The following is a 27,670-nucleotide window of genomic DNA, read 5'->3' on the forward strand; positions in this document are numbered from 1 at the left end:
CCCTTCGTGGGTGGAGCCCTCCGTGGACTTGCGCAACCGTTACCCTTCATGGGTTGAAGTCTCCATCAACGTGGATGTACGATGGCACCACCTATCGGAACCATGCCAAAAATCTCCATGTCTATATTGCATTTTGCCCCCTCCAAACTCCTCCCATTACCTTCATATGCAATGTTTTACATTCCGGTGCTATACTCTTAGACTTGCATGTGTAGGTTAATTGCTTGACTTGTTCTAAGTTGCTAAAATCTGCCAAAACATAAAATTGGGAAGAGGCTAGATTTTATTTGGTCAAGTAGTCTAGTCACCCCCCTCTAGACATACTTTCGATCCTACAAGTGGTATCAGAGCTTTGGTCTACATTTGCCTTGATTTCCATAGCTTTTGGTGATCATAGCCTTGGTTTCACAACCTAGGAGAGTATGGCGTCTAGCGAGGGAAATTACCACCGGAGAGGTCCTTACTTTGATGGTAATAATTTTGCTAGTTGGAAGCATAAGATGAAAATGCATATTCTTGGACATAACCTCGCCGTGTGGGCTATTGTGTCTATTGGGTTGCAAGGTAAATTCTTTGATGGAAGAGAACCGAACCGTGAAGCTAGCATGGAAGAGCTGAAGATGCTGCAATACAATGCTCAAGCTTGCGATATCATCTTCAACAGATTGTGCCCCAAAGAATTCAACAAAATCAGCCGTCTTGAGAATGCAAAGGAAATTTGGGATACTTTGATTGATATGCACGAGGGTAATGACTCCGTCAAGGAATCCAAATTGGATGTGCTTCAAAGTCAACTTGACAAATTCAAAATGAAGGATGGCGAAGGTGTCGCTGAAATGTACTCTAGGTTTGCTCTCATCACAAATGAGATTGCCGGCTTAGGAAGTGAGGAGATGACCGATAGATTCATCATCAAGAAGATCCTAAGAGCCTTGGACGGAGAATATGATACCGTGTGCACTTTGATCCAAATGATGCCCAATTACAAAGATCTTAAGCCAACGGAAGTTATTGGAAGAATTGTTGCTCATGAGACGTCACTCAAGGATAAGGAAGAGCTTCACAACAAGTCAAGTGGTGCTTACAAAGCCTCACGTGATGCTCCTAAATCATCAAGTGAGAAACAAACCTTCAATGAGGAATTGAGCTTAATGGTGAAAAATTTCAACAAGTTCTACAAGAGTAGAAGCAACGAAAGAAGTTCCAATTCAAGGTCCTACAATGATAAAAGATCTTCAAGTCGTGAATGCAATTGCTACAGTTGTGGAAGACCCGGACACTATTCCAATGAGTGTACGCACCTTACGAAAGAAGAGAAGATTCACCCAAAAGGAGAAGTAGAAGAGAAGAATCACCACCTAGAGAGAGGAGGAGTAGAGATGATTGTTATGAACGAAGAACATCTCAGAGAAGCAAGGGTCCGGAAAGGAAGGACAAGTCATCAAGGAGCTACACAAAACGAAGACATCAAGCTCATGTTGGTGAATGGGTGTTCGGCTTCGACTCCGACTCCGACAATCACTCTGAAAGAAGTTATCACTCCGACTCCGAATATACTCAAGATGAAGGTGTCACTACAAAAAATATGTCAACTTGTGACCTTCTCGTAATGACCGTGGATGAATTGGTCGTAAATCTATGACCATTTCGAACCAATTGGTCTTAAGCTGTCTGGGAGGGTCCAAACCCTAAACCATAACGACCATTCTAGTTAAAAAGGTTGGTATTTCCTCGCACAAAATGGTCATAAATATAGACAACACCGATCTATGCCTGAATTCTGGCTGATTAGGACCAATCTAGATGGTCATAATTGCTAATTTGTGATGCGTTGAAATGAAGGAGCAACCACCTCAGCAGTTTCGCCTACGTGTCATGTCTAGGTGTCAATTTTCGTCTATTTGTGAGGTCCGCACATTGACTTGTTGACCATGAAGCCTACCTACAAGTGTTATCCAATGACTCGTGGGTCCCACCAACATTGACAGGTAGGCCCTATGGACTTGTCACATGGACCCATTACCCTACAAGGGGGACCTGCCACCTACCTGACACGTAGGACCCGCCGAACTGACATGTGGGACCCATCAGACATGGACCCACTACCCTACGGGTGGGACCCACCACCTACCTAACATGTAGGACCCACTACCCTACGGGTGGGACCCGCCACCTACCTGACACGTAGGACCCACTACCCTATGGGTGGAACCCGCCACCTACCTGACACATAGGACCCACTACCCTGCGGGTGGGACCCGCCACCTACATGACACGTAGGACCCACTACCCTGTGGGTGGGACCCGCCGCTGAACTAACCTGACAAGCAAGACCCACTTGCAAGATCTCCTCTGAAGTGAACGTTAAAAAGAAATATGAGGGCGGCGGGGATAGAACACACGCCCTCACGCACAATTCTCACTAGGTGAACCACTGCACCACTAGCACGTTGGTGATAGGTAATTAACGTGGACATATTTGTATCAATAGAATGCGTCCTGGGCCAAAGCCCATTTCCCAGAAACGTGGAGCTAGCTCTCCAATGTTTGAGTTGGGCTACATTAAGCCCATACGAAAAATAATCCGAGGCTCTCTTTTCAGACAATCTACAAAGAGAAAAATTCTTCTAAAAATATCTACAAAGAGAAAAAAGCTATTTTAGTTCTAGATTTCAAAAAGTTCCAAATCTAAAAACCTGTCAATTAAAAAAATATTCAATAATTCAATAAATTCCTTGATTTCAAAAATATTTTAGAAATCATAAATATTTGCATATTCAAAAAATGTTCATGAGTTTGAAAAAATGACGCATATGCAAAAAAAGTCCATGATGTTGAAAAAATCGTACGAAAACTTAAAAAATGTTCATGATTTTAAAAAAGTATAAATGAACATTCATGATTTCTAAGAAATGTTTGGGAAATAAAACTTGTTCATGATTTGGAAAATAGTTCGAATAATCAAAAAATGTTCACAAAATTCAAAAGTTGGTCCCAACTTTCAGAAATTCTATCGCTAAAAAAATTTATTGATTCAAAAAATGTTTTTGAGTTTGAAAAATATTATATGTTTAGAGCACTTTTTCAAATATTTGCACTATTCCAAGTTTGTTAACTTTCTTGGAAGGTCACATATAATGACACAATATCACAACTTTTCTATTTTTTGTAAATTCTTTTAATATATTTTCCAACAAATATTTGGTAGGTTTTCACAAAAAAACTCATTTTGGACGCACGGAAAAATGATAGAAAATGAATTTATTTAGCAAACAAAATGAAAACTCACTTTGAGAACATTCTTTCTCATTCCAAGATGCATACTTATGCAAAATATGAGATCATTTGAACAAACTATGGCACGAATGTGGCCATAAGATTTTATTTTTGAGCCCAGCTTCAACATCCATATTTCTGCCCGATGTGGTACTTTGTAAAGCAAGTGACATCAAACTCCTCCATTTGAGCTGAAAATTTGCCAAGACAGCCTCCCTAGTAGATGATCATACTCAGCCAAAACTCAGGCCCATTGGACATGTGAATTTCCCGTACCGCTAATCAAACACTTGGCTGCTAATTCATGTTTGAGCATAGTTCGGTCTCCTTGTGAGATTCTTCTATTTTTATTTTCTTTCTAGCATCTACCTGGGGAGTGCCCAACCTACTAGACATGCCTAGGCTACCTAGAACACATGGCAACGCCACGGTCACGCGGTGACCACGCAGCGGGCATGCGAGTCTACGCGCTTTGGAGTTGGGGCCTTGGGCCACCATCCAAACATCGACGTATCACCACCAAACCATGTATTTATGATAAAATAGATACTTATGTAACTAGAAATAATTTTTGGAAAAAATAAAGAGCAAACTATAATGCAGCTGCAGTTCAAATTTGACCCCCTTCCTGCTGAATCGGCGGAAGTTTGTATTTTTCACGGGAGGTGGATCAAAACTTAAGAAACCCAAACATTTTGTCAATTGTGCATTAAATATGTCCTAGTATTTTATAAAATTGATTTGGTCCAAATTTGCAACAACTATATGGTAGGTCCTTAAAAAAAACTCATTTTGGGCACTCATAAAATGAAAAATTGATTTTTCGTCCAGAGAAAACGAAAACTCCCTTAGGCAACATTGTTTTCCATTCCAATATGCACCCTTTTGCACAATATGAGATCATTTGAACAAACTATGTCATGAATGTGGCCATAAGATTGATCATTTGACTTGAAAGCCATAAATCTTCACACATGATAGCTCATTTTTGAGAACACTTTTTTAAAAGAATTATCGTATTACAAGTTTATTAATTTTCATGCTAACTTGGTCACATATAATGACACAATGCGAAGGTTTTCCAATTATTTGATTTTTTTTGAATTTTTTATGCCCAGTTGAAAATGCGGTCAAAAACGGCGGGCATGACCGTTCCTAGCTAGTAGTTGAATCTTGGAATTTTTTTGGTGTTTCTCTCATTAAATAGATACTTTTGTACCTAGAAATGATTTTTGGACAAAATAAATAGCAAACTATGAGGCAGTCGCAGTTCAAATTTGACCCGCTTCCAACTGAATCTGCGGAAATTTGTCTTTTTCACCAGAGGTGGATCAAAACTTTTTACACCCAACCATTTGGTAAATTGTGCATTAAATATGGCCTAGTATTTTATAAAAATGACTTGGTCCAATTTTACAACAATTATTTGGTAGGTTCTTCACAAAAAACCTCATTTGGGGCACTCGAAAAATGGAAAATGGTTTTTTTGTCCAAAGAAAATGAAAACTTCATTAGGCAACATTGTTTGCCATTCCAATATGCGCCCATGTGCACAATATGAGATCATTTGAACAAACTATGCCATGAATGTGGCCATAAGATTGATCACTTGGCTTGAAAGCCATTGATCTCCACACGTGATAGCTCGTTTCTCAGAACACTTTTTTAAAAATAATTGACGTATTACAAGTTTGTTATTTTTCCTGGGAACTTGGCCACATATAATGACACAATGCGAAGCTTTCCCAAATTTTTGTTTTTTTTTTGAGTTTTTTATGCCCGTTTCAAAATGCGGTCAAAACGGCGGGAATGACCGTTCCTAGCTAATGGTTGAATCTTTGAATTTTTTTGGTGTTTTCTCTGACTAAATAGGTACTTATGTACCTAGAAATGATTTTTGGAAAAATAAATAGCGTACTATGATGTAGCTACAGTTCAAATTTGACCCGCTTCCTCTTGAACCGACAGGAATTTGTCTTTTTCACGAGAGGTGGATCAAAACTTTGTACACCCAACCATTTGGTCAATTGTGCATTAAATATGGCCTAGTATTTTAGAAAATTGATTTGTCCCAATTTTGCAACAAATATATGATAGGTCCTTCACAAAAAAAACTCATTTCGGACACTCGAAAAATGATTAAAAATAGCTAGAAATATGAAAAATGCATAAAAAATGGTTCTAATCCATAAAATGTGGTCTAACTCTAGTGAAAATTGTGTGGTGTCCTTTTAAAAAATATTATTGATAGCTACTTCAGAAAATCTCTCTATTTTTCGTACTTGAAAACTATTTTACATCACTGATTTTCTGAACCAATCATAACTCTTTACACGGATCGATGACATGGCGTCCGTCCATCCATCCATCCATCTATCTACAGCAAAAAAGAAAAAAAAAAAGAAAAAGAGATACCCCCCACCCGCAGCCCAAACACTAGCTCAGATCGACCCCTCCCCCCGTCGCCCCCTTCCTCCCTCGTCCTCCTCCACCGCCGCCGCCGCCCCCTTCCCGATCTAGATTCCTCCTCCGCCGCCCCTCACTACCACCACCCAGTCACCCACCGCAGCAGATCAAGCGAGCCGCCCAACCTCACCGGCCTCCTCCGTCTCTTCCGGTCAGATCCGACGAGCACATCTTCCTGTAGCCACGAGCGACCACCCCGGCCTCCACTTCACCGCCGGCATCCTTTCCCCTCCCTCTCCGTAGATCCTTTTGAGCAGCCACCTCGAGGGCGGCGCCGCCACCAGCGGGAGGGGGAGGGCGCCGCCACCAGCCACGGCGGAGAGGTGGAGCCCTGGCTCCCTCCTCGACGACTCCTCCAATATCCGGCTCCTTCGACGACATCCCGCGCGGGATCTCCACTGACTCCACCTCTGTCAACTGCCTCCTCGGCCTCGAGGATGACAATGCCTCGCAGCACTCGCGTAGTGGGATGCCCAACTCCGGCTCGGCCGAGGACCAGCGGGCCAGCCAGAAGAAGCTCGCGGCCGCCGCCACGAGTTACCAGCAAGGCGCGCAGTCCGTGCCCGACTCTTCGATGCTGGACAAGAACTCCTCCTTCGGCTCCACGTCCTTGGTGCCGTCCCTGTCGAATCTGCCACCGATTTAGGTGCTTATACTAATCCAATCATCTGGTTTTTCTCTTGGTGATAAGAAGATGATTCGCAAGATGACATGGGGCGGACCCTGGCCATAATCATAGGCATCTTGGCAGGGCTGGCCCTCATCGTGGTGTTCCTCTCCTTCCTCGGGAAATCAAGTGAGCTCCTCACTGAAAAATCTCACTTGTTTTCAGGTTCAGAGAGCATCTGAATGCCATTTTATGTTATGCCGATGACTGGAGTTCTGAACCTAGTGGTGTGTCAAGCTATGAATGCAGGTTAAGGTTGCCTCTTGGAAGAAGCTTCAGTTATCGATCGCATACTGGCACCAGGCCAAACGACCTGTGGAAGGGAGAAAGATCCACGCTGGCATGGTATCAGCATGGCACAGTGAAGCTTCACAAAGGTCCTAATCTCACCTTGTTAGAAGCAGTAGCTTATGTAAGTGATCTTGGTAGGGCTGCCTGTAGGAGGATCACTACCTTACCTTACTACAATGGGTCATCAGTTTTGGTCCACTAATCATTGCTCGCATGTTTATTATTACCAAATCAGATGGCACTATCAAGCATTCTAAAAAAATAAGAAAACATGGCAGTGTCATGCAAAGACATTCAAACACTTTTGCTATGAAAATAATCATTGCCTTTCAATTGATTGCAGCCAAATTTGATTTAAAAAGGCAGGAGCACGATCATAAACTAATGATTAACCCAGGGCCACATGGGGTGCCATTGCTTGGTGTTTTCTTTTACATATACCAATCTATTATGTATGTACACCATATATGAGGTCTAGCTAGGAACCTCTGGAGCATTTGCTACTGTTCCCTAAACAAGTTGTAGTGTTAGTTAGTGTTCTTTCACCAGATTACTACTATTTGAAACTCACATAATAACGAAAAAACTTGCCCTTTTAGTACTACAAAATTCAGATTATTCTACTTCTGAATATCTGACATGTGTGGTGTGTGATCTGGACTGGTCAAAAGAATTAGTACAACTTGCAGAACCATGTAATCCCGTAAATTTTTTAAAGCATTCCTACTAGTGAAAGCATCATCTCTTGTGAATAATTAGGTGCTCACGTTTTGAGCTGGGCTGCAGTAAAATTTGACTAAAATCAGAGTTACCTTGCGATGTGATTTTTCCTGATAGGCATTTGTGGTAATATCTGTATATGTATTCCAGATCATTTACATTAACAATGATATATTTCTGTAATGGTGAAGAAATACCTTCTTGAGTTTTATATGAAACTTTACTGTTAATTGAGTCGTTCTTGAGTTTCATGAACTTGATATGAACAAATTTAATTAAGAAATGCTGATGCTTATTCATTTGATGAAGGCCAATGGCAATGTGGAGAAGGAAGATCTGTCCTTGGTTTTGCTCTATTGGTGAAGCGTCCTCACTGCTATTCTGCAGTAGAATCTGAGATGCAGCTCCAACGCCTCAAAATCCAGCAGAAAAAGGTTTGGTTTTGCTCCTCCTACTCCTACTCTAGCTAGTTGTACATTTCTGCTACCTGCACTTTGCATTCCTGCCACCCATGGATGCCTAACGGAATCACAACCTCAACCAAAAAGAAAAAATATTACCAATCTAGTTTGCTGCAAATACAGTTGGGGATTCAGTTGTTGACTTGTGTAATCGTGGCATACACTGGCACGACTTTGTTTGCATCATCATGTACAGGACCCTGCCGTGTTTGCGATGCATCCACCAACACTGGGCCGATTCTGGTACAGTTGAACTGTCTCCCCTCTCTACTCATCCATGGAACCATGTTCATGTGTTTCATTCTGACCGTGATATAAGACACAATGTAGGCAGCATGTAAGCTAGATTGTTGTTTCTTCTTATTCCTAAAATTTGAGAATTGAACAACTTCTCAGGCTTCTACCTTGGAAGCAGCCTATGTGTGTGTATTAGGCTTTCTAGGTGTGGTCCTGTGTGCTACTTTGGAATTTTCTTTTTGGTCAATACTATTTTGCCATCGAATCAGCCAATACTGTTTCACTTTACTTGTTTCTTCTTATTCCTAAAATTTGAGAATTGAACAACTTCTCAGGCTTCTACCTTGGAAGCAACTTACGTGTGTGTATCAGGCTTTCTAGGTGTGGTCATGTGTGCTACTTTGGAATTTTCTTTTTTGTCAATACTGTTTTGCCATCGAATCAGTCAATATTGTTTCACTTTGCTTGTTTCTCGTACTAGGTCTGTCAGCTACAACATAAACAAACAAATTGCTTAGCTCTCAACTCTGAATACATAGCTAGCTGAACCTGTTCTTTCTTTCTTTCTTTCTTCACAGCTATGACTTATATGGGTCAAGCTGTTGCTTTGCTGCGCTCGATGATATTGTTGCTGCCTGTATACTGTTATATGTGGTGATATCTAACAGAACTGATGTTGTGAATGTACCATATTGTCTTGCTGCTACTTATCTTGGGCTCACCTTCCCTTTAATTAAGTGTGCGCGACCCTGCTAGCTATATGAAAAACGTGTCAGGAATGATAACAATTTGATAATCTAGAATGAAATTTGCAATTCAATATTCCCTTGAGATTGAGACACCTCAGTTTCATAGTATGCTTGCTCCTCTAGTGTTCATAGCTTAGTGTTTTGTTTCGGGGTTTCTTAATGTTCTTGTGCTTTAAAGAACAATACTTAATTTTTTTAATCATGCAGGTGTTACTTTTGATGAAAAATGTGTGGATCATCCACCTCAGCGACGCTATCCCAATCAGATCATCGTCGACACTATCATCATCAGGTCTTGGTTCTCTTTATTCTCTCCTGCCTTGTGATGTTAGTCTGTGTGGGCCTACTACTATTGTTAGATGCCATCTTGAATGGATGGTCTATTGTACTTTTCTTTGGGTGAATTTGTTACAGTGACATTCATTGCATGACCTGCACCTGTACCAATATACGATGCTGGCACCTATAGGTTAGTATTGTTAGTGCCTAACATGAGCTTGAGTGTTGGAGTGGAAGTGTAGAACAACAACAGGTTAACGTGTTTTATTTACCCTTTCTAGTATTTGTACAAACTAATGCATTCCGGGCATAAACAAAATATTATACAAGATATGTAAAAGCAAACATTTGACTATGCAACTATAAGATCTGTTTTATTTGCCCTCTCTAGTATTTTATAACGGGAAAGCTGAAGCTGGAACATACTAGTTGGTAGATCTGCTTGCTGCTTACATTAGTGTTGCCATTGCATTTGTTTGGTTCTGCCTTGAACAACAGTTCACAAATGCTAGTAGCCTTTGTGTTCACTCTTTTACAGGAGCGTCTGGACAAATTTGAAGTGCGAAGCCATGAAGCCAAGTGCAAAGCCTTGATGATGCCTTACTTGCCAGAGAATTGTTTGTTCTGTTTGATTGTAATAGACTGTAGAGATTGTGACATTGTAACAGATTTACTATTATTTGATAAATTATGTTTATTCTGTTATATTTGAAATAGTGATTTAAAAATGTGTGACATAGAAACCTGACTAGTGGGATTCACGTCTGAAAACAATCTGAGCAATGTTGAAATATCTGATGTGTGGGACCAATGTATGAGATTATGACATGTGGGGCCTGACAGACTAGTGGGACTACCTCCAATATATAATGTCCGAAACTAAAAAATCAATGGACTAAAAAGGCCATGGCCTAGAAATTGTAAAGGTCGAATAGTTGGGCCTGGCCCATATAATTGACCAAAATTAATAAGAAAAAAATATATATAAAGGCTGAATTGTTGTGCTCGGCCCATGTAAAAGACAGAATTGGACCGGGCTCATTCTTATCAACGACCTTTTCAATTGGTCGCAATTTTGCCATGTCAGATTGCCATGTCGGATCCGACGTGGCCTGGGCAGACAGCCAGTGACCAAAACAAAAGGTCATGGGTTCAACGACCTTTTGTTTTGGTCGTAAACATCTACGACCTTCAAAAGGTCATGGCGGCTTCCTTTGGCTCCCTGTCCAAAACGAGACAGAGAGAGTTTGAGAATGGGGAAGGGAAAGAAAGCAGAGAGAGAAAAGGGAGCATGAGGTGCGAGGGATGAGGTCTTCACCGGCAATGGGGCTCCGGTCTGGTGGCTGCGCTGGTTGGGTGGACGACGGGATCCAGGGGAGGCACTGGTTGGTTGGGCGTGGAAACTGAGGAGTGGGGGCGGCTGTGGTTGGGCGGTGGCGCAAATCGAGGGAGATGGTTGGATGGAGGTTGGTTGGATCGGGAGGGGATCCCGAGGGAGATGGTAGAGAGTGGCGGCGGTGGGGATGGGACAAGGGGAGAATTTTTAGGGTTGTTGAGGGAGTCCATGATTAGGGGGTCTCTGGACAACCGGACTATCTGGATTGGACGGACTGTTAGACTATGAAGATACAAGATTGAAGACTTCGTCTCGTGTCCGGATGGGACTCTACTTGGCATGGAAGGCAAGCTAGGCAATACGGATATGGATATCTCCTCCTGTGTAACCGACCTTGTGTAACCCTAACCCTCTCCGGTGTCTATATAAACCGAGGGGTTTTAGTCCATAGGACAATAACCACAACAGACAATCATACCATATGCTAGCTTCTAGGGTTTAGCCTCTCTGATCTCGCGGTAGATCTACTCTTGTACTACCCATATCATCAATATTAATCAAGCAGGACGTAGGGTTTTACCTCCATCAAGAGGGCCCGAACCTGGGTAAAACATTGTGTCCCCTGCCTCCTGTTACCATCCGGCCTAGACGCATAGTTCGGGACCCCCTACCCGAGATCCGCCGGTTTTGACACCGACATTGGTGCTTTCATTGAGAGTTCCTCTGTGTCGTCGCCGTTAGGCTTGATGGCTCCTATTATCATCGATAGCGATGCGGTCCAGGGTGAGACTTTTCTCCCCGGGCAGATCTTCGTGCTCGGCGGCTTTGCACCGCGGGCCAATTCGCTTGGCCATCTGGAGCAGATGGAAAGTTACGCCCGTGGCCACCTGGTCAAGTTTGGAAGCTTAAACTACACGGCCGATATCCGTGGAGATTTGATCTTCGATGAATTCGAGTCTCTGCCTTGTGCGCCATGCGGTCACGATGAGCATGACTTAGCTCTCCCATCGGACAGTGTTAAGGAGATCGCACCGGCAGCCTCTCCGACCCTCAATTTGGAGCTAGTCGCGCCTTCCGGGGATGGGTGGATGGACCCTGCCACGGAGGCCTTACCCTCAGCGGCGATCAAGCCGAACATCGACCTTGCCTTGCATGACAACCGTGTTGTTAAACTGCTGGATCCTTCTCCGGCCACGGACTCCGGACCGCCTGCGCCCATTCCTATCGAATCCGATTGGGCGCCGATCATGGAGTTTACCTCCATGGATATTTTTCAGCACTCGCCCTTTGGCGACATACTGAACTCATTAAGGTCTCTCTCCTTGTCAGGAGAATCCTGGCCGAACTATGTCCGGCAGGACTGGGATGCGGACGATGAAGAAATTTGAGGCCCACCCACCACCCACTTGGTAGCCACTGTCGATGACTCAACCAACATGCTTGACTTCGACTCTGAAAACATCGACGGTATGGACGATGATGCGGGAGGCGAAGAAGAACCACCGCCCACAGGACGCTAGACGTCCACCTCATCATATGACGTATACATGGTGGACACACCAAAAGAAGACGACGACGAGGAACGGAAGGACGCAACGAAGGCTTGTCCCCTTGAGAAGCAATCAAAGCAGCGGCGTAAGCACCGCCCCAAATCCCGCCTCGGCAGAAATAACGATCATACAGACCCAGCGTTGGAGCAGGGCCAACCACTGCCGGACCACGACAATACGGAGAATCAAACCGAACAAACCAATTCTGTCAAAGATAATAGTCCGGATGACATAACGCCGGACAGGCACCCGAAGCAGCAGAATGCCCGTCAAAGGCTGGTTGCCACCGCGAGGTGTCTGAAAAAGCAGAAGCAAAGGCTCAAGGCTACGCAAGACACACTCCAAATCAGATGGAGTAAAGTACTCAACACAACAACGAAGTATGGTGGTAATCGCCCCACCAAGAGCTACCCGAAGCGGAAGTTGCTACCCGAATTCGATGAGGAGGCCCTAGATCCCCCACAACCAAAAATCAAAATGGCCACCTGGCCAGATAGACGACCTCACGGCCAACATGGAGCGGCAAACAACTCCACTCACAACCCAATAATCGATCCACACGAGGGTTCGCACCAAAAGGACGGCGCAACCAGATCCATCTATGGACCACGCAAGCGTGCCCCAGCATATGATGTAACACAACAAACATTAGAACAACGCGGTACACCCAGATACAGGGGTTCCGCACACCCCGTATGTTTCACCGATGAGGTGCTGGACCATGAATTTCTAGAGGGATTCAAACCCGTAAACACAGAGGCATATGACGGAACAACATACCCTGGGGTCTGGATTGAGGACTATATCCTCCATATCCATATGGCTCGAGGAGATGATCTCCACGCCATCAAGTACTTACCCCTCAAGCTCAAAGGGCCAGCTCAGCACTGGCTTAAAAGCCTCACCGAAAACTCCATTGGAAGCTGGGAAGAGCTCGAAGACGCTTTTCGGGCAAATTTTCAAGGGACTTATGTCCGACCCCTGGATGTGGATGATCTGAGTCATATAACTCAACAGCTCGGAGAGTCAGCCCGAAAGCTTTGGAACAGGTTTCTTATTAAGAAGAACCAAATAGTTGACTGCCCGGACACCGAAGCCTTGGCGGCTTTTAAGCATAGCATCCGCGACGAATGGCTTGCCAGACACCTCGGCCAAGAAAAGCCAAGAACAATGGCAGCATTAACAAGCCTCATGACCCGCTTTTGCACGGGTGAGGACAGCTGGCTAGCCAGATGCAGCACCAGCGACCCAAGCACATCTGAAGTTAAAGATGAAAACGGGAAATCCCGATGCAGCAAAAATAATAAGCGTCGGAATAAAGAAGACAGCCCGAGGAGCACGGCGGTACATGCCGGATTCCAAAGGCCTCGGCTAGGTCAGCAAAACCCGCCCTTTAAAGGTGCTAGAGATGAACTGTCCAGCCTGAACAAAATTCTGGACCAAGTATGTCAGATCCATAGCACCCCTAGTAAACCCGCTAATCATACCCACAAAGAATGTTGGGTCTTCAAGCAGTCCGGCAAGCTCAGCGCCGTACACAAGGGGGAGGATACACCAAGCGAAGAAGAGGATGAGCCTCTCAAGCAAGACACTGGGGAACAAAAGAAGTTTCCATCAGAAGTCAAAACAGTCAACGTATTACACGTGATCAAGGGAAGCAAAGCGGCCCTCCCAGATAAATATGCCCAAGGGCCTATCACCGCGAAACCCTACCACTGGTCGTCTCAACCGGTCACTTTCGACCATCGTGATTACTCAGCAAGTATCCGGCGAGCAGGATGGGCTCCCCTGGTATTAGACCCAATAATTGACGGATACCAATTTGCACGAGTCCTGATGGACGGTGGCAGTAGTTTAAACCTGATATACCAGGATACAATCCGCGAAATGGGGATAGACCCAACGAAAAATTGCCATAGCAACACTACCTTTAAAGGAGTTACGCCAGGCCCAGGGGCTCACTGCACGGGCTCCCTGCTACTAAAGGTTATATTCGGCTTCCCCGATAACTCCCGTAGCGAACATTTAACCTTCCACATTGCTCCGTTCCAATGCGGTTATCAAGCACTACTTGGACGTGAAGCTTTTGCTCGCTTTAATGCAGTACCGCATTACGCTTCCCTCATGCTCAAGATGCCCGGTCCATGTGGCATCATTACAGTGAACGGAAGTATTAAGCGATCTTTGCACGCCGAAGAGAATGCGACTGCCCTGGCAACTGCACACTAAAAACGGCCTCACCAACTAAAGCATTTGATAGCTCGTCAAGACCACAGACGCGGTTAGACGAGTCTGGCGCTGCTATATGTAATTTGTACCGGATTGATGGCCACACCCCTATTACAAATACAAGGGGCTCAACGCGGGCAAACAAGTGGCAATTTCTACTCATTTCTAGTTATACATGGTTTCTTTAAAAAACCAACTTTTTGCACGACAACTTTTTCACCTAAGTTCCTCTCTTTTACAGATGACCATCGTGCTACACCCGTCCAGGATACGGCACAACGGAGACACAGGCGCAGACGTGCAACAGGGACCCGCTCCAAGGATTACTTTTAGATTAAGACCCTGCGTAAACCTTTTTTACTGTCTCTTGTTGATACACATCCATCGAATTCTCAGCACAATTGAGAAGGATGCTGACGTCTTGGCATGTGGCCACGTCAGAACAATGCACGTACCTGGACACAAGGGGCTTCTTACAAAGGGCACTATTTAGGCCCAGTTTATACCATAAAGACCTAATACCTTAGGAAGTGTTCGGCGTCGCGAGTTTGGCCTTATATGCATCAGCTCTGAATCATTGTCTTTGGTCAAATGTTGGGTTTGTCCGGCTCCTGTGTTTTGGTGCCTTACGTTCCGCTTTATCGGCTAAGGCAGCACCAAGAGAACTACTGCGATTGTGCCCTGGTTCATCCGGACGAGCACCTCAGTAGAGAAAGCCAAAAACTGACTGTCATGATATAGCGTGAGACTGGTCAACCACTTGATGACCTATCGGAATGTTAGAATTCCTCCGCCTTCACGAAGGGCCGTTTTTCGGCCAGGCATGTACGCACCCCGAGATCGGGAGATTGCGGAGCCACCAGGGGCTATCTAGTAGCCCACTGTCAAACTCCTCTGGCTAAGTGAAAGTGTTAAAGCATTATAGTCCGGTTGCCTCGTTCGCTGCGCTATCACCTCCTTAATAGGACCAAGACGTTGGGTTCAGTGTGAACACGCGTTTTTTGCGAGCACCTTCGCATTATATGCGTGGCGGCTAAAGCCGACGACTGCAATCTTTCAGGTTATACACACGTATACATGAACGCCCGCACAGGAGGCATCATATTACTTTCAGGCAAAAGTATAAACACAACCTTATAAAAATTCATAAAAACATTGTGTTTACAATGGGAATACATATCACTCAAACATAATATTCTTCGAGCACTAGGCCTCTATCAAACGAGCACCCTCGAGAACCTCCTCGAAATAGTGCTCGACAGCCACTCGGCCTATGGCCGAACCCTGCGCCGCAACAGTGGTAGTGTCCATCTCCGCCCACTATGCTTTAACACGGGCAAGGGCCATCCGCGAGCCTTCTATGCATGCCGACCTCTTCATCGCATTAATGCGTGGCACCGCACCAAGGAACTGCTGCACTAAGCTGAAATAGTTGTTCGACTTTGGCTTTTCCGGCCATAGCTGATCCACGACTGACCTCATGGCGAGTCCGGACAACCTATTTAGTTTGGCCCATTCGGCTAGCTGATCAGTCAATGGAAGCGGATGCTCTGGAACGTTGAATTGCGACCAGAACAGCTTGTCCACCTCACGATCTGTTTGAGCTTGGAAGTATTTGGCCGCATCGGCAGCACTCGCCGCCAAGTCCATATATGCATCTGCCGAACTCCACAGCCGATCCAGAGGGGCATACCATGGATCTCCGAATTTCCTCCGTAGCATGAAGGGCTTCCCAGCCGCAATATTCCCGGCTTCTCACAGCTCCTCCTTCGCTCTCATAGCAGAGTGGGTGTATTTGTCCGCCATCGTGGCCTTCTTAAGGTCAGTTGCCTTCGCTCGGTTTTCTTTTTCAAGGATACGGCAACGGTCGGCGGTGTCTTTTAATTCTACTGCCATATTGGCCATCCTCTCTTTGCTCTCGCAATGTGTGGCCTTCTAGGCTTTCAACTCTTCGGCCGCCTTCAAAGTAGCCGCATTACTAATCCTCGCTTGTTCCTTGGCTCGAGCAAGTTCTGCCCGCAAGGTTTCCACGGTGGCAGCTCCATCTGCAGTCATAACATATTAAAGATACTGGCATCATGCTGCTCTTACTACGTGGCATTCACCAGAAAATAACACTTACCCTGTGCCTCGTCAAGCCTCTTGTTAACAAGCTCGATGTCGGCGTCTGCCGCATCCAGTTGCCGTTTTAATTAAGCAAACTCACTAGTACGGCTAGCCACCGGAGCTTCCACCACTTGCACATAAAGGCAGTCTGGTTATCGCCTAGGACTATGATCCTATGTTCTCCGCCGTTCTCGTCGACAATCAGAGTGTCAGGGGATACTATCTACATAGGGCACACCTAACACGTGCGATACTATCACATATTATCTCATGTACCTCAAAGCCTGTCAGTAGGCTAGCTTCTAGGGTTTAGTCTGTAGGACAATAACCACAACAGACAATCATACCATAGGCTAGCTTCTAGGGTTTAGCCTCTCTGATCTCGCAGTAGATCTACTCTTGTACTACCCATATCATCAATATTAATCAAGCAGGACGTAGGGTTTTACCTCAATCAAGAGAGCCCGAACCTGGGTAAAACATTGTGTCCCCTGCCTCCTGTTACCATCCAGCCTAGATGCACAGTTCGGGACCCCTACCCGAGATCCGCCGGTTTTGACACCGACAGTTGTCCAAAAAGCACTAGGAGTGGTCGAATATATACATCACATATTAGGTTAGGGGCTACCTCATCCTTCCGATCGCAATAGGATGGTCAAGAAAAAAATAGGTGGGGAGTCCAAATAAGAAAATGAAGATGTTTTATAGATGTTTGGGGATGATCTGGACCCATCGGTGACGACTAAGTGGGTCGGGTTCGAGGAAGTTTTCGGACGCGCGTGAGGGGTCGATGCACTGTGCAAGGACGGGTTAGGTGGCCTGGCAGTTGGTAGTGGACTGTGTAGATGGTCTAGGGAGGAAAGAGGTGGAAAGCCTGGCAACAGTTTTCAGAGACCGAAAACATCCGACGTTTAACCGGCTATAATGCCGCTATAGTTATCCGTTGGGGCTTCAAACAAACTCCGAACGCGTTGAAACTTGGCAGGCGGCCTACCTACAACATAACAACACCGCATGCCAACTTTCAACCCATTCTGAGAACATTTTCCGACCACTTATAAAATACTATTTCGGACATGCCGCGGGCGCATGCAAGTGTGTCTGGGCTCAAAAGGACAATGGAAAGAACTAGGAGACCCGGACGAATGCAGGTTTTCAAAACATGCCGATGCAATGCGGATGATGAAATGGCAAGATGCAACACGCAAGCAAATGACAAGGCAACAACAGCGAATAACTGGAAGACACGCGGCGCGTCGGACTCAGGGTGTCACAACACTCCACCACTACAACAGGATCTCGTCGCGAGATCTAGGATTGCACCGGAGAGAAGCGGAAGAAGAAGAGAGGAGGTAAAACTAAGTTGCTTATTTGACAAATGAGTGAAACGAAAGAACCTTGCAAGGTTGAAACAAATTGAAAGAAAGAATACAACGAATATGAACAAAGTTGAAAACACTCTATTAGAAAAGAGGAACAAGGAACATTACTAGAACCTTGCGAGGTTGAAATACATAAGAAAAAGGGTTGCAATGGCCAGGAAGTAAATGCAAGCACTCCGGGTGAAACGAGATGTACAAGGAACTATAAAGATCGATCACGACAACACTTCGGTTGGAAATGAAGGAAATAATATGAACTTGGTAAAACGAAAGCACTTGGGTGAGACTCCGGTTAGAAGATGAATGATAGCCACAACACTCCAGTTAAAAACAAGATAGAGAGGGAATAAGAATGATATAATTTGGAAAGCACTCCGACTGTAAATGGAAGGACTTGAACATGTGTAACACCCCGGATGTAATTTGCCATATTTGTAACTCCTACTCTTGCCATTTTAGGCTTTAAGTTATGAGATTCCCTTCGTGGTTGGGTTTTGTCTTCGTTTTGCATTTTGTTCATGTCATGCATATCATATCATGTCATCATATGCATCGCATTTGCAATTGCGTTCGTCTCATGCATCCGAGCATTTTCCCAGTTGTCCATTTTGCAATCCGACACTCCCACGTGCACCGGTGCACCCCTCTTGTCTCTTTTCGTGAGGGGGTGTTAAACGTTCTCGGAATGGACCGAGATTTGCCAAGTAGCCTTGGTACACCACCGGTAGACCGCCTGTCAAATTTCGTTCCATTTGGAGTTCGTTTGATGCTCCAACGGTTAACCGGGTAACCGCGAAGGCCTTTTGTGTGTTGCAGCCCGACCCCCCCCCAAATGGTCCAATAACCCATCCAAACCTCTTCATGCCCTCCGTCGTTGGATCACGATCGTGTGGGCAAAAACTACACTCCATTTGGACACTCCTACCTCCTCCTACCTATATATTGGTGCTCCCCTCCGAAATTCTCGCGCAGATAAACCCTAGCTCCACCCTCCTCCGCCACCGGACACGTCCGGCCCGAGCCGGACGAAATCGTCGCCGTACCCGAACGAATCACGTGACGCCACGTGGTGCCCCGCCACCTCCCACCGCCGCAGGCCCACCTGGGCCCGAGTGCCCCCGCCGCCACCACGCCTCCCCACGCCGCCCCTCTCCCTCGCCGGTGCACCGCCGCGTCCGCTCCCCGCCGCCCTAGCGCTGCCGCCGCCGCCTGCTCCGCCGACCGGCGTCGCCTTCGCGCTGCCGCCCTCCACCGGCCTCTTCTTCGTTCGGATCCGGCGACCACGACCACCGGTTACTCCCTCCTCCGCTCCAGCCGCTGTCCTCTCCCTTCCCGACGAGTTCTCCGGCGAGATCCAGTCGCGCCTCGGAATCTGTGCGAACTCTAGATCTAAGAGGTTGACCCCGTTTTCCCTCTATGTCTTTTTCCCTGTAACTTTTTCATGCTTTGTTCATTGCCTCATATCTCCGTGATAGTTGCTCAGTTTCATGCATATGATATATCAAAATGTTCATTGTGAGATTCTCTTCATTTCATTCCATTATGGCATGGTTGTTTGAGTTCATCTTGATGCCCTAACCATTGATGAAAGAGTGCTATAAAATGTTTACTGATGCTACTTATCAGTTTATGGCGATTTGTCATTTTTGTCACGTTTGATGTGTGCATCATATGGGCAGGAGCTCTACATGAGTTTTGAACTATGTCATGCCATCTTTACAGAGGTGCTTGTCTTATATTTTTGTGATCTATGTAGTTACTAGCACAAGCATGAAAATTAGCCTCCGCAATATTGTTGTTTTCAGTGACTTAGGATTTTGCAAAGTCCTTATCCTCCTGTTATTTTGATTCCATCTAAACTTGATGCTACAGTGAGATCCATGCGCGTGTTGAGTATCTTCAGTAAGGGTGTTTTGGGCATATGATTATGCTCTATCCATCCATGCCCCTATTTGAAATTATCAAGTGCCCTATCATGTCTTGTTCTTGCTCTACTTTTGCTATAAAATGTTCCTGGCAGATTGTTTACATGTTAATCAATTTTTCCATGGTTGTTGCTAGTGATCCTTGCATGATATGAACTTGATCTTGCCATGGTAGGGGGAGGAGCCGCGCCCCCCTTCTCCACGCTACTCCTTGCTCTTCTTCTTCTTCTTCCTAGCACCGTCGCACGCCCAAGCTTTGCCGAACACCGCGGCGATCCGCTCACGATGAGTTCTTCTTCTGCCGTCGCGCATCCCTCGGTGCATTCCAGCACCTGGGATGGCTCAGAAGTCCATGACGACCACATCGAGTTCCTCTGCAAGACTCGTCGGCTTCTCGGCGAAGATTACATGCGGGTACGCCTTGCGCCGAGGGGGGAGATCGCTCCGGCGCCGGAGGAGGGCGAGCGGGTTATCTTTTGCTCGCACTGCATGTGCGGATTGGGGCTGCCGGCGAGCAGCTTCTTCCGCTCCTTTCTGGAGTTCTACGGCCTCCAGCCGCACCACCTCACGCCCAACACGGTGGTGCTGCTGTCCGCCTTCGTGGCCTTGTGCGAAGGCTTCCTCTGAGTCCTCCCCACCCTCGAGCTCTAGGGGGAGTTCTTCTACTCCAAGCTCGGCACCCAGGCTGCAGGCGTGCCGGCTCAGTGCGGCACATTCATCGCCATGCGGAGGTCGGGGGCCGACAACCCCTTCCCCACTATCAAGCTGATAAAGTCGATGAAGATGTGGCAGTGATCGTACTTTTATGTGAAGAGTGTTTTCGCGGGGGGCGATTGGGTCAACCTGCCGGCTTTCGAAGCCGGCCCACCGGCTGGGAGACTGCCCAACTGGTCGTTTCGAGCCAAGTCGCTGATGCTTGCGGGAGCCAGCGCCGTTGCACGACTCCGAGTGCTGACGCAGTCGGAGGGCCTGACTGGTCCGGACCCGTTCGCCGCCTTCGTGGCGCGCCGAGTTCTCCCGCAACAAGGCCGCCCCCACATGATATGCCAAATGAGCGGGCGCCGTGACCCAAGTCGGATGTGCACCAATGACATGCCTCACGAGGAGGTGGCCTAGATGGTGAACTACCTCTCGGACAGCAAGCTCCTGGAGGACTGGCGGTTCGGCAAGGAGCCGTACCCCCGCGCCAACCCCCCACCCACAGTGAGTTGCCCTTTCTTTCTTTCTTTGAATTGTCTTCTTTCTTGCCGAGTTTGTTTGTGCGACCTGACCAGTCGGCTTTGGTCAGAATCCCCTCCTCCATCCACCAGCCGGCACACGGGGCGGGCTCGCGAGTTCCTTGCTGACCGAGCGGAGAGCGATGTCGACGACCCCGATCTGGGGGCGGCGGCTTTGGAAGACGACGCCGAGGGAGGAGGCGGCCCGCGGCTCAGGGCCAGTCCAGAGGACTGGCCTAATGATGAGGAGGAGGTCGCCCCCCGCCACCGGCCAGGAGCCAGCCATCCCGGCGCGGGCTCTTCTGCCGCGCCGGGTGCTCCAGGTGGCGGGAAGAAGCGTAGGGCCATGCCGACCTTGTTCGGCAGTCAGCCGAAGAAGCCCAAGAGTTCGGCTGCGGCGACCAAGCGGGACGAGGCGGCCGCGAAGGCCATCCGCTTCCGCAAGGAAGTAAAGAAGTCGCCACTGGTCTCCGCGTGAGTATTCCGTCTTAACGCTTTATTCTTTCTTTGTAGCTTTTGTCTGAGTCTTTTACTCGCTTCCCTCGCTTCAGGGCTCCCCTCACTCTTGAGAGGGTTGTCGCTGCCTCCATCATGGGGTCAGCGGAGACGTCCGCCACCACTTGGCGGATTGACCCCGCTGCCGACCTCCAGGAGGCGACACAGTGGAACACGCAGGAGAAGCGCAACGAGGAAGAGGCCTCCTGCCTGGAGAACATGGAGGCCGATAAGGCGGAGGCCTCCGCCAAGAAGAAACTGGCGGAGGCCGAAGCCGTCGCCGCGACGAAGTGGCAGGCTGAGGAGGCTATGCACCGCCAATCGGTGGTGTTTTTCACCGCGTTGAACTCTATGCCGCCGCCTCCGGAGTTCACGGGGCAGACTGGGGAAGCCGGCGGTGAGAACCCCGTCATGGAGAGGGAAGGCGGTGGATCCTCCACGCCGTACGTGATCGTTCCGCCGCCGCCTCCGCCGCTGTCTGGGAGCGCGCAAGGCAAACAGCCAGCGGACACTCCGGTGCCGTCGACTGAAGACGAGCCCATGGCGAGGCTACTCCTTCAAGTCGGCTCGCCAACGCGCCGCCGTCTTGAGAAGGCGACCTCGGCGCCACACCCCCTGGAGACCGGCACCGCCAGCTCGGCGATCCCGGATGCCGAAGCGACGAGCGCCGCGCCCATTGGGTGGGTGCGAGGAGGCGGCACTGGGCCGCTGAACCAGGCGCTTCTGGACGTCCAAACGAAGCTTCGAGCTGAGGGCGACGCCATCCAGAACTGCACCAAGGCGTACCTGGCATCGTGGGCAGCCGTCCAGGTATGTTTTCTCTTTGGTCCTTGCTTTCTTGTTCCTCTCTGTGGGGGCGCGCTAGCGCACCCACTGGGTGTAGTCCCCGAGTCTCGGGACAGCTGCTGAGCAGGCGGCCCAGAACTCCAATTGGTGAGTTCCAGGTACTAACTTTTGTCTGAAATACTTGTCGCAGGACTACCATAACCTCCGTGTCACTGCCTTCAAGCGCAATGTTGAAGTGCTGGGCAAGCGGACCGCCGACTTGTCGGAGAGCTGGATTGAGTCCTTTTTCTTCTTTGCGGGGGCGCGCTGGCGCACCCACGGGTTGTAGTCCCCGAGATTCGGGCCGACTGCTGAGCAGTTGAGCCGGATCTCCCCGACGACCTTCTTTATTGATGACTTAACGCCTTCAGAGGCCGACGCTGTTCTTCAACAGCAGCTCAGCGAAGCCAACTCCGCGTTGCGCACCAAGGGGGAGGAGTGCATCAAGCTCGCCATGGAGTGTGATCTGCTGGCCACACAATTGGCAGAGCAGAGGGAGCTGCTTACGAAGACGCAGAAGGAGGCGGAAGAGGCAGAAGTCGCCCTCCTGGCCGAGTTCGCGAGCGAGCGCTCCTCCTGGACTGACAAAGAGGCAATGCTGGCCTCCGGCTTCCATGAGATTGAATACATTGTTGATGGTGAGTTTCTTTACTTTCTTTCTTCGAGCTGCCGATTATAAGTCGTGTCGACTCCTGGTTTTGACTTGCTTCTTTGTTTCTTCCGTCTAGGCAGACTTCTTTCCCGGGCATTTGCAGGCTGCCATCCAAGCCATCGAGGTTGTCCGTGAAGGTTGGAGGGCGGAAGGCGTAGAGATCGCCGCCGACGCTCCCCGAACCCTTGATGAGCATATCTTGAGCATCAAGGCTCGCCTTCGGTCGACTCACCGGATGCTTTGTCGGCTTCAACGTGTTGGCGCCCAGGCGATTGCCGCCCTGTGGCCGGACATGCAGGCTTCGCACACCCCCAGTCAGACTGCCGACTGGCTGGAGGTCGCAGCTGGTCGTCTTGAGGCCTGGAAAGGTTCCTCGGCCCGAGCTGGAGCGTGCCGGGCCTTGGAGTTCGTCAAGGCGTGGTATCCGGGGCTGGACCTAGACCGGCTGGCCACACTCCGGTCAGAGGCCCAGCCGGAGCTGGCAGCCGTGGAAGATGCCCTCGTCAAGCATGCCGCAGCGATCGCCGAGTACACCGACACCAGCATCTTCATCCCCGAGCGGTCTGAAGACGGCGAGGAGGTACCGCCGGAGTGGTTTGGGATGAACCCAGACTACGGCGAGGACTCGGCGTAGGTGATCGGCTCCAGCGTCGAGGAGGAAGGCGAGGCGGAGGACGGAGGCGAGATGGAAGCACCAGAAGACGGAGCAGACGACCAGCCTCAGCTCGACCGCGCCTCCAGCAATGAGCCGCGTGCGACCGAGCCGACTGCCGCCGGAGGCGATCAAGCCAATACTGGCCAGCCGGCCGCCCCAACGCCTGACGCTGCCGCCTCCTCCGACCCTCCGAATCCGTATGCCGCTTCCTAAGCTGTCGCCTTATCTTTATTTTATCTGCTTTAATAGTCTTTGAAGAACTTGCTAATTCGCACAATTCCACCCGCGGGATGTATTTTGAACTTCTGCTCAAAGATTCAGCCAAGGGCCTATGTTATGTAAATATTTATACGAATTCTATCGTTTCTTGCTCATTGCTCTTTTTGGCTTTTTCCTTTACCGCTTTCCCTTAGTTTCCTGTCTTGCCAGTCGGACAGCCGCTCTGCGGAATGGCGTTGGATCAAATGCTTGGCTTCTTTGGGAAGGCAAGTACTTAGTTGTTTTAGAGTTTTTGAGCAAGTTGAATAGAAGGCGGCAAGCCAACTATTCAAGAGTCGGTTTGCGAAAAAAGGCTGGAAGCCGGCTTAAGCAATGTTTTATGCTTTGAGTCCTTAGCCATTTTTCATGCGAACGCCCATTCTACCTTACTCCTGCCCACCGTACAGTCGCTCTGCGAGCTGCGGCTTCTGACAGGAGATGGCTTAGGCACCACACACTACTTGTCCGGCTGCAGGAAGCATTTCATAGTGCAAGGCGGCAAGTCCCCGGGCCGACCTGTCGACCCCGGTGCCAAGCGGCATAACAAAGAGTAACATACTCGTAGGCATAATTTTTATCATATAGACAAAAGAGGGCAGTCCCCGAGCTCATCTAGGGGGCCCAAAGTCTTGGTACTTTGATACAGAAGGTAAAATGGTACATACTGCATCAGCTGTAAAATCTTCGGAGGAGATTTGCATTCCATGGCCGCTCCGTCTCTTTGCCGGAGTCATCCCTCTTGCGTGCTCGGGGCTTCTGAGCATCAATCAGGTAGTAGGAGTCGTTGCCCAGTACTTTGCTGATGATGAAAGGGCCTTACCAAGGCGCCGACAGCTTGTGCTGGCTGGCTGTTCGCTGGATCAGTCGGAGCATGAGGTCGCCCTCTTGGAAAGATCTCGGCTTGACCTTCCTGTTGTAGTATCAGCGTAGGCTCTGCTGGTAGATACTGGACCGGCTGTGTGCCAACAGCCGGCCCTCTTCTAGCAGATCGACACCGTCTAGACGTGCTTCTTCTGCTTCCTCCTTGGTGTACATGGTGACTCGCGGGGAGTCGAACTCTATGTCCGTTGGGATGAAGGCTTCAACACCGTAGACGAGGAAGAAAGGTGTGAAGCCAGTTGACTTGTTTGGAGTCGTGCGCAGACTCCAGAGGACGGCTGGCAACTCGTCAAGCCAGCAGCCAGCCGAGCGCTCCAGAGGCTCGATCAGTCGAGGCTTGATGCCGGACAGGATGATGCCGTTTGCCCGCTCCACCTGGCCGTTTGACTATGGATGGGCGACGGATGCTAGGTCCAGTCGGATGCCCAGTGTCGCACAGAAACGGGCCAAGGCGCCTTTGGCAAAATTCGTGCCATTGTCGTGATGATGTTGTGTGGTATGCCATACCGAATTGTGATATCAGAGATGAAAGTCACGGCAGTCGGACCATTCAGTTTCTTGATTGGCTTCGGTTCTATCCACTTGGTGAATTTGTCTACTACGACAAGTAAGTGAGTCCTTGTACAGGATGTTGATGCTGCTGCCTCCGTCTATCAGAACTTGTGAGAAACGATCGGCTCGTCTATCCGTGGCAAAGGTGGCATCCAAGACCAAGGTATAGGAGCCCGGACTCGGCATCACCTCTGGGTGATCATCCCTGCTCCAGCTAATAGGCTTCTCGGACCAGTGCATGAACTCTGGCGTCTCTGATGCTACTGCATTCACCTCTTGTCGCTGCAGCCGCCTGCTGCGTCGATCATCAGCCATACGGGTAAACACCACGTAGGCTCCATGCTCTTCGGGGTATTCGTCTTGTACTGCGCCGACTGGCCTGACAGCCGACTGCTGGGGCGGAGGCGGTATCGGCTGCCCAGCAGGCGGGGTAGGTAGGAGGCCATCTCCCTTGGTGATCCTGGTGAGCCAGTGGCACTTCCGGGTGGTGTGATTTGACGGCTTCGCGCCACTATGGAATTTGCAAGGACCATCCAGAGTCTGCTCGTAGGAGAAGGCCGGCAACCAGTTGGGCTTGCCACCTTTCTGTCCCTTGGGTGGAGGCTGTCCATCCGGCTGCTGGGCTTCAACTGTCGCGACCTGCTGGCTGCGGGAAGCCGGCTGCGGGGCCTTGCGCTTGTGGTCGCTCTACTGTTGCCGCCGACTGGCGTCTCCCGCCGGAGTTCTTGGAGCCTGAGGGGCCACTTTGCCAGTTGCGCTAACTTGAATCTCCGCCTTCATGGAGGAGTCGGCCGTGGCGTACTTGTCCGCTATGATCAGCAGCTCGTCGAGGGTTCCTGGCTCGTCGCAGAGGAGCTTGTGCTTGAGAAGGGTGCCTTCTCTGCACCCGGCGGTGAAGTACTCGATAGCCTCCACCTCATGCACGCCCTCGCAGGAGTTCCGAAGCTCGGCCCAACGCGTGAGGTAGTCGCGAGTCGACTCGTCGGGACCTTGCATGCACAAGGAAAGCTGACGAGGCTTGGGAGGACGCTTGTATGTGCTGGTGAAGTTGCGGACGAATGCCTCGGTGAAGTCAACCCAGCTATTGATGCTGCAGGGCTTCAAGATGTTCAGCCATGTCCGGGTCGTGCCTTGGAGCATGAGCAGAATGTACTTTATGGCGACACGCTTGTTGCCATTTGCTATGCTGACAGTCGTGGACTAGTCAACCAGCCAGTCTTCCGGCTTCACGGAGTCGGTGTACTTGGGCATGTCTCTTGGGAGGGTGAACCCTTTGGGAAAGGGCTTATCTTGAATGTGGGGCCCGAAACAAGGCGGACCCAACTCATCATCTTCTTCCAGCGCCAGGGATCAGTGAAGTCGGTCGATCTGGTGGCGGGCGTCGTTTTCTCCGACTCCCTCTTGGCGGCCAAGGCGGTCACCGAGAGTCATATGGTCAACAGGCGGCGGGGATACTCGCCTTTCCTTGTGAGGAGGAGGAGGCAGACAGTCATCCCGTCGTTCCACTGCTCTCGGGCGGCCATCTCGGTCGCGCTCTATGGTAATGTGAGTCTGACTGTGGCTGACAGTCGGATCCTTGTCTCTTCTTCCTCGGGCGCCGCCAGTCGGCGTCCGAGACGTCGCGCCTTGATCTCGGTGAAGGTCGTCGTTTTGCCACTGCGGCGCCTCCGTGCGGCGGCCGGCCTCGTTTTGCACGGCAGCCGCGTCGAGGAGCCGCTGGACTCACTCCATCATCAGGCGGCGTTCTTCGCCCTCGAAATTGTCCAGCTTGTCCGCCGCTGCCTGGGCGACTCGAATGTTCTCCGCAGGCGTAGCGTACACAGGGTGGCTTGCCCCGAACAGGTTGGCGATGGCTACACCGCGCTGCTGAACCGCGCCAAGGCGGCTGGGCCCCGCTGGGGCCGGCGAGCCGCCAACAGCACGATCCATCTCTCGCTGGTAGACTTCTGACAAGCGTCTCATGCTAGCCAGCTTCTTCGCGCCTTCGACGAGCTGAAGGCGGCATGCCTCCAATGTCTCCGCGTCAGCATCTTCCGGAATGGGCACAGTCAGGTCTTGTAGCGCCGCGCCAAGTGGGTCATGCGCTCCTCCATCGGGAGGCTCGTCATGACTGATGACGAGCACCTCGGTGATGGTGCTTCCGCCGCTCTCCGCATGAGGGAGAGGCTCGTCGTAGACCACCACATTAGTGGGGAACGCGTCGAGCGACACGGTGTCGGAGTCGACCAGCATTGGGTCGGTGGAACCTACAGACTCCAAGTCCACGGCAGGCTCGCCGGAGACGTGGAGTTGATCGAGGAGGCCCGCGAGGAGGCTCTCGGAGCCGCCCGTGCCTGCGTTGGATGCAGGTTTGTCGGAGAGGCAAACCTCGTCGACAAGTTTGGCGAGGCAGCTGGCTGCGTAGGCGATCTCAACGCCACGCAGCGCGTCAGCGCTGACTCCGTCTGGCGTGCCTGGCTGGTT

The 27,670-nt window shown here is 49.4% G+C and overlaps 1 protein-coding gene across 10 annotated transcripts; it reads left to right on the forward strand.

The window, feature by feature from the left end:
- Positions 1 to 5,740: 5,740 nt before the first annotated feature.
- Positions 5,741 to 9,889, forward strand: LOC119316698. 10 transcript variants are annotated; one of them, XR_005153193.1, is made up of 5 exons: positions 5,741 to 6,538; positions 6,647 to 6,786; positions 7,730 to 8,124; positions 9,075 to 9,159; positions 9,685 to 9,889. XR_005153193.1 is itself a non-coding variant. In XM_037591059.1 (5 exons), the coding sequence occupies exons 1-5, from the start codon at positions 6,180 to 6,182 to the stop codon at positions 9,085 to 9,087; spliced, it is 606 nt and encodes a 201-aa protein (XP_037446956.1). In that variant the 5' UTR covers positions 5,741 to 6,179; the 3' UTR covers positions 9,088 to 9,889. The 10 variants fall into 10 exon arrangements, 3 of the variants coding, with proteins under 3 accessions (XP_037446956.1, XP_037446955.1, XP_037446954.1); XM_037591059.1 differs by having other exon boundaries at positions 5,741 to 6,388; positions 6,575 to 6,786; positions 7,730 to 7,854; positions 8,078 to 8,124; positions 9,075 to 9,889; XM_037591058.1 differs by having other exon boundaries at positions 5,741 to 6,388; positions 6,575 to 6,786; positions 7,730 to 7,854.
- Positions 9,890 to 27,670: the final 17,781 nt, after the last annotated feature.

This window comes from Triticum dicoccoides, chromosome 6A, assembly GCF_002162155.2.
Source record: "Triticum dicoccoides isolate Atlit2015 ecotype Zavitan chromosome 6A, WEW_v2.0, whole genome shotgun sequence".
NCBI classification, from domain to species: domain Eukaryota; kingdom Viridiplantae; phylum Streptophyta; class Magnoliopsida; order Poales; family Poaceae; genus Triticum; species Triticum dicoccoides.